Here is a 12,553-nt window from a genome sequence, read left to right as displayed (position 1 = left end):
GTGTAACAAAGTTCCCTCTCTTTTTTGTCTTGTTGAACACAAGTCTGTCTAGTCTTTTGTCCCCGGCTCCATGTTTTAAAAGTAGTATTCCAAGTGTAGTAGGAGATACTGTTGTTCCTCCCTGCTTTCCTCATTTTCCTTGCCTCTGCTATGTATGAGCATACACTTGAAACATTATATGTAGTAGATGAAAAAGAATTTCATTATTCTTTGTTCTGTGCCATGTGCCCATATATAAACTTAGGGCAGTAAACATTTGGGGCTTTATCTTTATTCACCTTATTTTTAATAAACAGCTGTGCTACTGTAAAATTTCCCTAAAGATTGTCACTATTGCTCAGTGAAGTAATAGGGTGCTTGATGAAGATGAAACACCAGTAGGAGCCTGGTTTATTCTGCTACATCTGCTAACTTTCTGTGCCCTCTGTGTTACTATGGCTACTGAACACTGACATGTAACACCTAGTTCTGAGCTACATGGCCAGGACCTTGTGTTCCTAGTCATATGGTCCTGTTCTGCAAGGAAGGTTCCTTGTGTATATGCAAGATTGTCTTAAGCTTATGCAAGTGTGTGTGAATTAGCAAGCACTTCTATCATGCACTGCTTGCCCCAGTCAAATGTTTAGGACTGCGAATGATAGGGTTTTTTTCAGCATGCCTACACCACAGGGAACAAGAGAAATCACCTAATATTACTCAGGACCAGGGTTTGAAGGTTGATTTTGTTATTTCTTGGAATTTTGTGATGAGTGTGAATTAGAACTGTTTTCAGTTGGAAATTAGTAAAATGTAACAGGTGAATATGACCAAATAATTTCCTAGTAAATTGCATATTCTATCTAGCTGGTCCTGTTGTATCATAGAAAAAGGAGGAGAAAAAGCAAACCAGTGTTGAAATTTGGTTTCTTAGCTAGGCCCTAGCTGGCCTTGGCATCCAAGGGATAAGTGGAATAATATTTTAGATCCAGTAGGAGTATACTGCTATTCCTTTAATAGTCAGCCCCAGAATCATCTGTTTCAGATGTATTAATTAAAGTGACAGATTTTCTAAACACATTTTCTCTCTATAAGTACAGATAAATATCCAACTGAAGTAGGATTTTCACTAGAAAGCAAACCATGCCAATGTTTACCACACACAACAGTGCTAGGCTGAAATATCTCTGCCACTGGGAAACTGTGCAGGTGTGCAGAATGTGATTTAAAGTATCTTTAAAATGTCATCTTGCTAGCAAACTAGTTGCTAAATATTATAGTCTGCTCAAGTGAAGCAGTTACTCTCCTCATAGTGGGAACAATTCCTGCTCTTCTGATTACAGCAGTTTTTGGACATGAGGGCTATAAGCTCAGAATTCTGATAGAAATTAAGGTGAGGGGTCTTTTGATGTGATTTTGGTGGGGGGGGAATGGGGTGGTGGTGGTTTTTTTCACTTTTTACTTCAGCTTTCTTTGCCACTTTTAAGTGTGTCATAAGTTTTTTTTTATCTGTTTGATATTATTCTTTTGTTTGCCTTTCTTGCTACCTGGTGTCAGACATTGTGTTCAAGGTTGCCTGTGCTGAGATTTTGCCCTTACATTATTTCTGAAAGCATCATGTTATCTTTTCTGTTTTAAACTTAATGGCTATAACAGCCTGAGCATGAAACTTGAGGGTAGTATAGGAGAGAAGAAAGAATATTTGTAGGTTTTGTAAAGACCACAGCAAAATTTTATGGCTAAATGCAGGTCTTGAGTGTTCAAATGAACAAAGTTCAGGATTGGAGTACCAAAGTACAGGGTAGGGATGCTAGGGACATATGAACAATGGCTGTGGCAGACTAGTTTATGGATTTCTGTTGAAACTGCTCTTCTCTAGTAACTGCTTCAAAGTATTCCCATTCTATTTGCCTGATGTACCATTACTATTTCAGAGTCAAGTACTTTAGGAAATTGATGCATTTGATATCTGCAGTTCATTGTCATGCTGTCAGTGGTGGGAGTGAGTTCACCCAACAAAGCTTAACTAACCTCACAGATGGCATTTTCTTTTCCCTCTGTGTGGACCTGCATTTGACTCATTTTCAAATACAAGTGGCAGTTGCACAGAAGGAACAAATGTTTCTTAGGCTTGAGCTTTCTAAATAAAATCCTAAATTTCTGTGAATGTGTTCAGACTTTTGTGCATCTGTTCGGACTGATGTCTTACTCTCCTCTAATGAGAATTACAGGAAGATAAAATCATGTAATAAGTTTTTGTTCTCTTACCCTTGCCTGTATTAATGCTGTTTTATAGTTGTTGAAAAGTTACAATTCTTGAAAACTCATTTCTTCTAATGAGAATTTTGAAGTTCTGTGAATTACAGGAAAATGTCAGGTTTTTAATACTTGAGACAGCTGGTTTACATTAAGATGACAGGGGTTTTATACTTTGGTGAACTGGTTGACATGATTTTTGCTTGTTACCTCATGATGTGTAGAGAATGTTCTTCCTCAAGTTCTCTTTCAGTCTATGAGGGGAGAAACTATGTTTTGTTTGCTACTTTTTAAAATGTTATGTGTTTCTCTCACTATAATGACCATTATACCTTAAGAGATTTGATTACTTTCTTTTTTTGCATAGAATAAATGCATTAAGAGCTGCCTGTAGTTATCTTGGTGTATAAAAGGGCTAATGCACAGGAGAGTTAGATTTTTTTTTCCTAGCAAATTCCATGTATCAAGTGCTTTCTGTGTAAAGTGCAGCTTGAGTGAAGCTTATTTTCTTGAAATGCTAAATAGAGAAGTATAAAACAAAAAAATACAATTAGGATATGTTAAAAAAATCCAACTAAGATCAAAACTAAAACACTTTCTAGTTATCTATTTGGAATGTTGGATTGTTTTAAGTTTTTTCGCAGAAATTATGACCATATTGAGTATATTAAAAAGCCCTAAAGTTATTCTGTAAAAAATTGGTTTAAACAGTATGTGGCAATTATTGTATTTTAATTTCATCTAAATAAGATCCTCAGTGTTAATGTTCTGTGTTGTTTTAAAGAAAGCTACAAGAATAAAATAATTTTGTTGCTTTTGTTATCCTTTGCTGCCCTCTTCAGCTCAGATGATGTACATCTATGGAGCAAGGTAAGTGGAGATAAAACTGTAAATAAAATCAAGATTCTTTAGGCATTGCATGTTTATGGTGCATTATTGTAAATCTGAATTCTGAGACTGAAAATGGTAGACCTGCTAATTTGAGCTTGACTCCTGTCAGTGGCAGATCAGACAAGTGTATCAAACTGAGTTTTCAAATCAGACAGTTAAGTGGAATTGTGAAAAATCAAGTGTGGTATTACCATGTCATTTAGCTTATTCTACTGCAGTTTCTAGGTCAATGTAGTTACTGCTGAAAGTGGTTATAGCTTCTGGACCAAAGTCTGCCATGGCTGTGCTATCAGACATCAATTCACTTTCCTGCCCTCCTTAAACTTTCTCCCTGTCCTCACACTAGTGCTAACAAAATAGTAAGGCAGACTTAGTTTTTCAGAGTTTCTGTTCTGTCACAAAAAGCATTGAAGTCAAAGCCAGATAAAAGAAATTACCTGGATGAACTCAAAGGGAAATTACTGATCATCTTGCTCGACCCTGTGTTAGGGCTTTATTAGAAAGACACTGCAATATAGCTTTAACTTGGTTGTTACATTTTGCACAGTATTACAATAGGGGAGATATTGGAAGATAACTGCTTTGGATGTGGTTTCAGAATTTAGGAAGGGATGTGCTGTGCTTTTTATTGCTATTCTTCAGTACTGTAGCTGCTGATGAATAAAAGTACATTTTAGATTTTACAAAGAAATCTTGGAATGAAATGGAACTTGAGATTTGGAAAGTCTCTGATCAATGATTTGCATAAAATCAGTTCAGGATTTTTTTTTTACATTTTACTACCTTTTACTGCTATGTGATTATTCTGGTGAGAGGATATTTTTGTGTGCAGCCTTTCCTTTTTTGCATTTAAAAAAAAAAGGGAGAGCAGGGAAACAAAAAAGGGGATCTCTTATTGGTCCCATTATGAAAATAATTTTGCAGGACAGAGAGCTGAAGTAATAGTGGTCTGCATGTGAAGTAATATCTAGAGTTAATTTCTTTCTTCATCACAATGGAAGAAAAATAAATTTTGTTGTCTTCACTAAGTTTAGGAGTAAATACATGCATTGAACTTCTAAAATAAGAAAAATGTGTAATATTATTTCTGTTTCTAAGTGTCTATTCACTTGGGAAGTAAATAGACACTTAGAAACAGAAATAATATTACACGTTTTTTCTGTAATTCATTGCTTTTGGTATTCTGATATTTAATTCAGAAGAATTGTTATGACTTCTTTGGATTTTATTGCAGTGTGTATTGATTTGTCATAGGAAGATGAGGGGAAAAGGGCAGAAAAATGCTGTAGTTTCACTGTGAACACTGTCCATGGTGTTGGTGGAAAAGTAATAGATAAGATATTCAGGTGCACATTTGATATTTTCTGTCTTTATTTATCCATTTTCATCAACAGTTGAAGGTGAGGGTTCCTTTTCTTTTGTCATTACTTAAACCACAGCACTTCGGCAGTGAGAATGCATCTCCTTCTGACTTCTTTAAGATTGTATTCTAGAATCATGGGAGATAAAACAAAAATTCTCAAAGCACAATTTCGGTTTTTAACTAAAGATTTATTTCATAAAAATTATTTAATTTCCTTAACAAGACTCAAATGATTTTTAAAGTGATGTTGTTTGAGTTAAAGCATTTGTAGGTAAGATGTGGGGGGCTTTTGGGTAAATGCTTCTTTTCTTTCAGAGGAGGTAAAATCTATATATTTCTTTGGTTTGCATGATGGATTAAACGAGTGCTAAATGTAGTTGTAATTAATTTTTATGAACACATGTTTTGTCAATTTGTTCAAATTGCACTTATTTAGTAACTAGCTGTACTAGTTACCTTAACTCTACCAGAGCATGATAAATGTTGTTCCTTTATTATTTTCTTGTATTTGCTTCTTTCAGATCTAAAAAATAAGAAGCTTTTTAGGACAATTTCAGCCTTTTGGTAAATCAGAACATAATTGTAGCATCTTCGGGAGTGACACACGTTAAGCAGTGTCTTAGGATAGCTAACTTCCTGTAGAACGATATATAAACAGAATGCTAGTGTTCCCTGTCTTAATGCTATACTTCAGAAAGCATTTCTGATGGAATATTTTTCCAAGAAAACCCTATTATTTACCAAAAAAAACCCCTTTGTGTTTCTTAGGGAATGACTATGATGTGGTAAAGAATAATACTTTAACAGAGAGATGCTTTATTATTTTGAGAATTCAATTTCAGATACTATTTGTCCTTGCTTGCTTCTTTTGGCTGCAATGTACGATTATTCTGTCTCACCAGATAACAGAACTGTTGTACAAGGATGAACGTTATTGCCTGACGCCTCCAGGACCAACTGGTAGAGTTTCAATTTCTATGATTGTAACTTATCCACAAATCCGTTCTTCTGTGTAATGATGGGTTTGAGGGATTACAACAGTAAACACTGATTGCTTCTTTTTGAAAGTGAAATTTGAAAACATGGTGGGTAAAATCCTGATTCAAATAATCAAAGCATATTCTGAGATCCACAAGGGTTTTGTTTTTTTTTTTAGAATGATAAACAAATCTTACTGATAATGATTTATTTTTCTAAATTTATAGATCAAAATGGAGGAGTACAGTATCAGTGCTTAAATACTTTTTAAAAAAAGCAGTTTTTCAACCTGCCTTTACATTTAGTAGTAAAGGTACTGATTTTGTGAGGCAGAATAGTACTTAATATCCCAAATCTTCTACCTTGAAATAAGTATACTTTTTTTGTTTAAATTTTTTTTTTTTTAAGGTTTGGTTTTCCCCCCTCCTTTCAGAGCTAGAGGGGCAAGGAGGTATGGGGACAGCTAACCTTTGAGGAGGCAGTACTTAATACTCTTCCTGTTCTGGGAAGAGGTACAGGGCCCCACATATTTTTGGACTGCATAGATCAGAAACTTAGCATAATTTGATGAAATCTGTTCATCTTAATTTTCATTGGCTAACAGGCAGTTTCTTCAGTGTTACTTGCTCGAATGCTTAAAATATTTTTGTATGCTTTTATAATAATATTACAATACTTAATGTAGCTTGGTAATGGAATATAATGGATAAAATGTACAGAATAAATATGCAAAGTGTTAGAAATCTGTTTTTTCTTTTGAGCAATGACAAAATATTTGTGGCAACTATTTGGGGTAGCAGGCAGGAAAGGGGGGGAAGGCCTTGGGCAGTACCACTTCTGTCACACGGTAGTGGAAAAAAATAGATTGAAGTAAGATTCTGTACTGAAAAGCTGTCACTAGGTCTGAAAATAATTAATATTCCTTTCACTCACCAGTTAGATATGTGCTCCCAAACCACATAATCTCTATGCCTCAGTGATCATTGTTGCCATTTCAGAGCCTCTCATCAGGGTGACATCTCACACCAAAATGATTTCTTATAAATTAATCTTGATAACATGACAGTCTCGGTAATTTTAGTGGAATGCTTTCTCTTGTTTTTTTCCACAGAAGCTGTTGGCTATTTTCTTTATCACTTGATTGACAGCATGACTGACTCAGAGGTACAGGCCAAGGAGGAGCGTTTGAGACAATACTTCCATCAGCTGAAGAAGATGGTACCATTTCATTTTTTGCTACATAATGCCTGTCCTGCCTGACATGTATCTATTAGGTTTGAAATTGCTGCTTTTAAGTACAACCAGACCACTTCTCAATGACATGCAAGAGCTGGAGACTTGAATTACGTCTGAGATAATTTCTGTTAGACAAATTTCAGTTTGGTTCTGTTTCAAAACTCATATAATTTTTTTTCCCCACCTCTTGGTACAGAATATAGTTATCCCTACCAGCCACTACAGCGGCATTTGCAGACTGCTGGACTCCTCTCAAGTTCCTGAATTAATTAAGGTCTGTGGTTCTATAGCAATTACTTTGAATCTAAAAAAAAATCTCTGAATATATTCTCCTTTGCAAAATAAATATCTTCATGCAGTGATTATATGTAAGCCTTTTAACCTTTCTATGATTTTTCACTGTTGTAGCTGGTTTCATTTCTAATGTGAAAGGGATACATTTAATAAGTGCTGTTTCAAGTCAGTGCAATAATGCTGCAGAACACAGCTTTTTTTACCATTGCTATTATATAATTACCTTGAACCTTTTGAGTACAGTATGCTTACTTAGAGATTGAACTTTGGGGGAAGATCAGTGATATTTTTTGTCTTACTGAATTTCAGGATGTAAGGTTACTGTGTCATAAAACATCCCCGTCTACAGACAACATTCCAGAAGTAAGTAAATTCACAGATAGCTGTGCTTGTTCTTACTGTAATAATACTGTTTGGATATGGGGTTTAGATGAAGTGTAATCACTGGCTTTCAGGTCATGGAAGTATATTAACGTTATTTAAATCTACCATTTGAAGTTCAGAGGTTACTTTTCAGAGAAGGAGTAAAGGCTATCCAGATTTTCATATAGACCTGATACTTGACCTTGGAGTTGGCTGAGGTCTTATGCCTCAGTTTCCCTGCCTGGTAGATTTTTTTTTTGAAAGTTCTAGTTAGTTAACAGTAGTGGTGTGAGGCTTAATTCATGCTTGTAAATTACAGTGATCCACTTGAGTGGCAGGAACCATATAAATCCATACTGCTTGTAATGGTCGAGTGTCAAGTCTTTACATTTCTGATCTGAGCAAAGTGGAGATGGAAAAAGAAACAGGCTTGTATTCCCTACTTCCCTGAACACAAAGAACTGAGTGTGAGAGAAATAGTAATGTTGACCTTTGTAGATATGTGACTTAATGTTGGGTTTGTTTTTCTTACTGTATTCTGACTCAAGTCTTCAATTAGTATGTACTATTTAAACAGATAAAAGCACCTTAAATGATTAAAAAATTTCTTTGAGTATGAAAGAAAAGGATTATTTTGTCTGTCTTTTATTAAAGTGATCCGACAAGTTGTTCAGGGAAGGATGTTTTCACAATTGACATTCTTTCTCTTACCTCCATTTAGAGTGCTAAATCTGACGTGTCTGCTTTGGAGAAGAAACTAGAAAAGCGAAAAGCTGAAAACCAGCCTATTACAGATGTCTTGAAACAACTCATACATGCTCTTTGTGAAGAAGAGGTATCTTAAGCAATGCAGAGATAATTGGAAACACATAGCTATATTTTTAAAGGGACATAAATGACTGTGTTATGGAAAGACACAGTTAAGCAAAGACAAGTGCAGTGCTTCAGGTTTCATGGTTTGATGCTTATAAATCAAACATAAGTGCAAAAAGCAATTAAATCAAAAGGTTAACTAATTTCAGCAACACCTTGAATGGCATGTTTTGGGGTTGCTGAAGTTTGTTTACAATAATCTGCAAAGTGAATGATAGTAACAGCTGTGATAGGTTTATCATACATGCCAAATGTCCTTTCAAGCCATGGCTCCGGTCTCTTATATCTAGATTGTCAAGCAACTGATACATGCACTAGTCATTTGCAATTCAAATATTACTAGGTTGTTAATGCAGGGATTGAAATTCCATTTTCCTGCAGGAGGAAAGCTCTTCTGAGATAAAGGGTCTCTTGCCTTCATTCGGCAGGCGTCCAGCTGTAGTTTACATTCATTTAGTGTGTGTCTGTAATTTGTGGGGTATCACCACACTTTTGTTCGGTTTCTTCTTCAATATGATCCTGCCTATAAAGCTGGATATATAGGAACAGTAACAGTTGTGCAGGTGATAGCACAATATTCTCTGCTGCTACGAACACAATTTAGAAAGAGTTGAGTATCGCGGCTGTGTATCCCTACAGTTTTGCATATGAAATAAGCCTAGATGCAAACACCATTGCAAGTTCAAAGTGTTCAAATGTATGAATAAGAATTTATAGAAAAATAAGCTTTCTATGGAATTAATAAGTAGTTTCTTATTCTTTAGAAAGTAGTTTTGTTATGTGTTTGGCAGTGTAGCGGGTGAAAATGGTTATGAATTCCAAATAAATAGGAACTGTTTTAGAATATGGGTTAATTATGTTCATTATTGGGATTAAAAAAAAAAAAAGACGTCCCTTACATTAAAAAATACAAGAAATATAAATGCAAAGCAAGAAAATTTATTTAGAAGTCTATTCTCAAATTAATGTAAAAGGTGTTCTACAAAAATAATGCTTGCAAAACAGCTTTCGCTCTTAAAATTTCCTGAAGCATTACAGCACTGTGTTTTCATATGTGATCCTACACTACTAAAAGCACTAAAGCAGTCATGTAACTGCACACTGAATGTATAAGATTCATAATGTCAGATTGACTTTTCCTCTCGTTCACATCTTTGCTTTGTTCCTTTTTTAGAATATGCAAAAAGCCCTTGAAGTGAAAGCCAAATACGAACCGGACATGGTTGTCGGTGGCTATGCAGCCTTAATAAATTTGTGCTGTCGACATGATAATGTAGAAGAGGCAATGAACCTGAAAGAAAAAGTGTAAGTACACCGGCACTGAAACATGTCACAGAGATTTATGCTGATACACAGACCTTGTTGAATTAAGTAGGTTGAGTATTAACCCCCTCATCCATTTTTAATTAGTTTTCCCCAACAATGTATGTGCATTTAAAACAGTCATGGGTGTGGTTTTTGGAAACAAAAAATTTGCTTTGTGTAATTGAACATTAGAAGCAGCTACTTTGTGTGGTCAGTCATTTCTTTTTTTCCTTTTTTTCTTTTTTTTTCTTTTTTTTTTTCCTTGAAAAATGCAGATTGCTACATAAGATATTTTATTTTAAACAGGCATAGTGTCTAAATTGAATTTTGGCCTCATTTACATTTAAAGATGGGCACCTGTATTGTGTGTTACAAAGCACCTAGAATGTGTTTAGAGTGCAGGGCACTTATATTGTTTTTACAATAGCAGTGTTTGAGTAGTGCATATAGTATATTAGTACTTTAAGGTTACTTTAAGACTGTCAACAAGCATTCTATTTTAAATTTTTACATTCAGTTCTTTGAAACTTGGCAGTAAAAGTTACCTCCCAGCTAAAACATGCCATGCATGACTTAGCCCGGAGCAAATTCTTACAGATGATCCTTTTATTTGCCCCTTTCTTTTTTCCCTCAAAAGGCTCCTTCTGGTCTGGTGCTATAGTGAATCGAAAACTAAGTTAAATGTGACTTTCAGGGTTTCTCTCTCACATACACCCACAAAGTACTTGCTTAGGTTTTACAGCAGGTTGGCAGGCAGGTGCTCATTACACCTTGTAAGTGTTAGAAATTATGTGAAATGATTGAGCTGTGAATGTAAAGAATTTTGCCCCTCTACAAATAAGGGTTGTGTATTGGCTTTGACTGCAGTTCTGCTCTCACATAGTCCCTAGTGTGAGTTTGCAGGAAGTGAAATTCAGTCTTCTGCTGGAGTTTCACTGCAGTAACACATTTTTACTGATCTGCCTCATATTGCAAAAACGTGTCTTTTTGGATTGTTATACAAAGCAACGGTGAAGGAATTAACTTTTAGTACTTCCAGAGAAAAGAAACAACACACAGCAGAAACTTCAAAATAGTGGCTTTAACTTAGGTGAATAGTTTCAGTCTCTCTGTCAAAAAAGAATATAGCCCTGTTCCAGTCATCTGCACTGTTTTCTTCCCTGGCTTCTGGAAAATACCCTATTTTATGCAATAACTACCAGATAATTAAACCATCTGACTCTTTCTCAGAGACATAACTTTTGGCTTTTTAGGGTGGGAAGGTGCGTGGATCATTTTTTTAAATCATGTTCTAATGATGCATCTTTTCAATTCTATCAGATTTTTCCTTTAAGACTTACTATCATTTTTAGCTCCTAGTGCTGTTGCTGTGTTATGTACTTTTAAAAATAAATCTTTAAGCAGAAGCTATGAAATGTGAGCCTCTGTTGATACAATTCTTAATGCTTTAATTTCCAGCTTCCCTAAGAATTCACCTGTTGCTCTTGACAGTGGAAAGTACGTAGCACTGATAGAAGTCTTAGAAAAGCATGGTAGACTGGAAGGTAATCCATTTGCTTTCATTGTGTGTTTCTGCTATATAATAAAGGTATCTTGCCTCGAGAATAAAAATGTGACTTGATATTAATGGTATATCATGTCCTGAAAAGTGCTTGAACATTTTGCATACAAATTTGCATGTGAATTCAACCAGAGATGCTTGGACAGTGCAGGCCATTAGTTTTAATGGATTGGCAAGCTTGTCATTTACATTTGCACAGCTCAGTGCTTTTTGCATTTCTGCAGCTAGTTTTTATTAGCATTGCTGTTTGGATTGAGTTTGAAGATCATGACTTATGGCACAAATTGCGTATGTGCCTAGACTAATGGCTTTGTTTTTGCTTAAGAAGGTCTGAAGGCTGAGCATAAAACCTATAAACATAACCCTCTCATAAGAGCCAAGTACTGCAAAAAAAATTTAACTTTTCATAAAGTATACATTTTTCTGTTACTGTTCTTTTCTGTGTTTGCTATTGAATTTTATATTCAATCTGTAAATTGCCTACAAATTTTGGCTTTTTAATGAGTGTTCTGCAAACTGCTTACTTCATAGTTCTAGATGTTTGCATTAAGCTGCTAGCGCTTTCATTTTTGTAATTTAGTCTAATATAATTCTGTGGCTTACATGGTCTGATTGATCTTTGAAAAGAACTCTAGACTAGTCATTAGCTTTGAAAGACGATTCTGAATATTGAGTTTTATGATTTTGTAGAGTAACAACTACACTAACATTATAAAACATGGTCTAAGCCTAGACACAAAATGTAATGGTTTTATTTAAAACACTGTAAAATAACACAAAAAAGCTAAAACAGTTTTTTTCATGAAGGATCTTCCTTTGAAATTTGTCTTGGCCTTTTATTAAGCCTACTGTTAGAAAAATAATAAACAAAGCTGATGTTGTCCAAACCATAATAAATCAGATCATGTCCACCTCTACAATAAGCAGTTTGAAAATATGAGCTTGCTTTTAAGACTATAAATTTCCCTCAGAAAATAAAATAATTCAGAAATGTAGCCAAATGTAAAGTGGTCAAAACATTCTGTCTATGCAGTAATTAAGAACATTATAAAAACGCACTTATTCCATATACAAAAATGTTTGTTTCCGCCTTACTAATGAAGCTTAATGAACCTAATGTTTTAACATGCAGTCTGTTAGAAAGCTTTCATTGGCTCTCCTTGGCTAATTAGTATCGACACAGCAAACAGGCCCTATCGGTATCAGACCATTAGTCTGGCTGTATATACAGTGTAAACATATCTTTATTATCTGGCCTCGTGACAAGCCATCTGCTGAAGAAACAATGGAGTGATTTAGCAGATGTTAGCATTGAACGATAAAAGCATCCATTTAGTAGAATCTTGCAGCTATAGGGCAGGCTGTACAGGGTTATGTGGTGCAGAGTGGGCACACAGTTCCTATCTATAATTTGTAGTCAAAGTTGCAGGAAAATGATAAAACCATGCTATTGTGGA

At 35.0% G+C, this 12,553-nt stretch overlaps 1 protein-coding gene across 1 annotated transcript in view; it reads left to right on the top strand.

Moving 5' to 3' along the window:
* The window catches only part of LRPPRC (leucine rich pentatricopeptide repeat containing), an 87,564-nt gene that overhangs the window by 28,526 nt on the left and 46,485 nt on the right, over positions 1 to 12,553 (top strand). The window contains exons 16-23 of the mRNA XM_050971875.1: positions 3,075 to 3,102; positions 5,389 to 5,446; positions 6,576 to 6,682; positions 6,897 to 6,974; positions 7,304 to 7,357; positions 8,079 to 8,192; positions 9,405 to 9,535; positions 10,994 to 11,079. Coding sequence (XP_050827832.1) covers positions 3,075 to 3,102; positions 5,389 to 5,446; positions 6,576 to 6,682; positions 6,897 to 6,974; positions 7,304 to 7,357; positions 8,079 to 8,192; positions 9,405 to 9,535; positions 10,994 to 11,079 — 656 coding nt within the window. The remainder of the gene's footprint in view (positions 1 to 3,074; positions 3,103 to 5,388; positions 5,447 to 6,575; positions 6,683 to 6,896; positions 6,975 to 7,303; positions 7,358 to 8,078; positions 8,193 to 9,404; positions 9,536 to 10,993; positions 11,080 to 12,553) is intronic.

This window comes from Serinus canaria, chromosome 3 (assembly GCF_022539315.1).
Source record: "Serinus canaria isolate serCan28SL12 chromosome 3, serCan2020, whole genome shotgun sequence".
In the NCBI taxonomy this organism is placed as follows: domain Eukaryota; kingdom Metazoa; phylum Chordata; class Aves; order Passeriformes; family Fringillidae; genus Serinus; species Serinus canaria.
The sequence above is the reverse complement of the archived record's forward strand: the minus strand, read 5'-3'. Positions and strand labels throughout refer to the sequence as shown.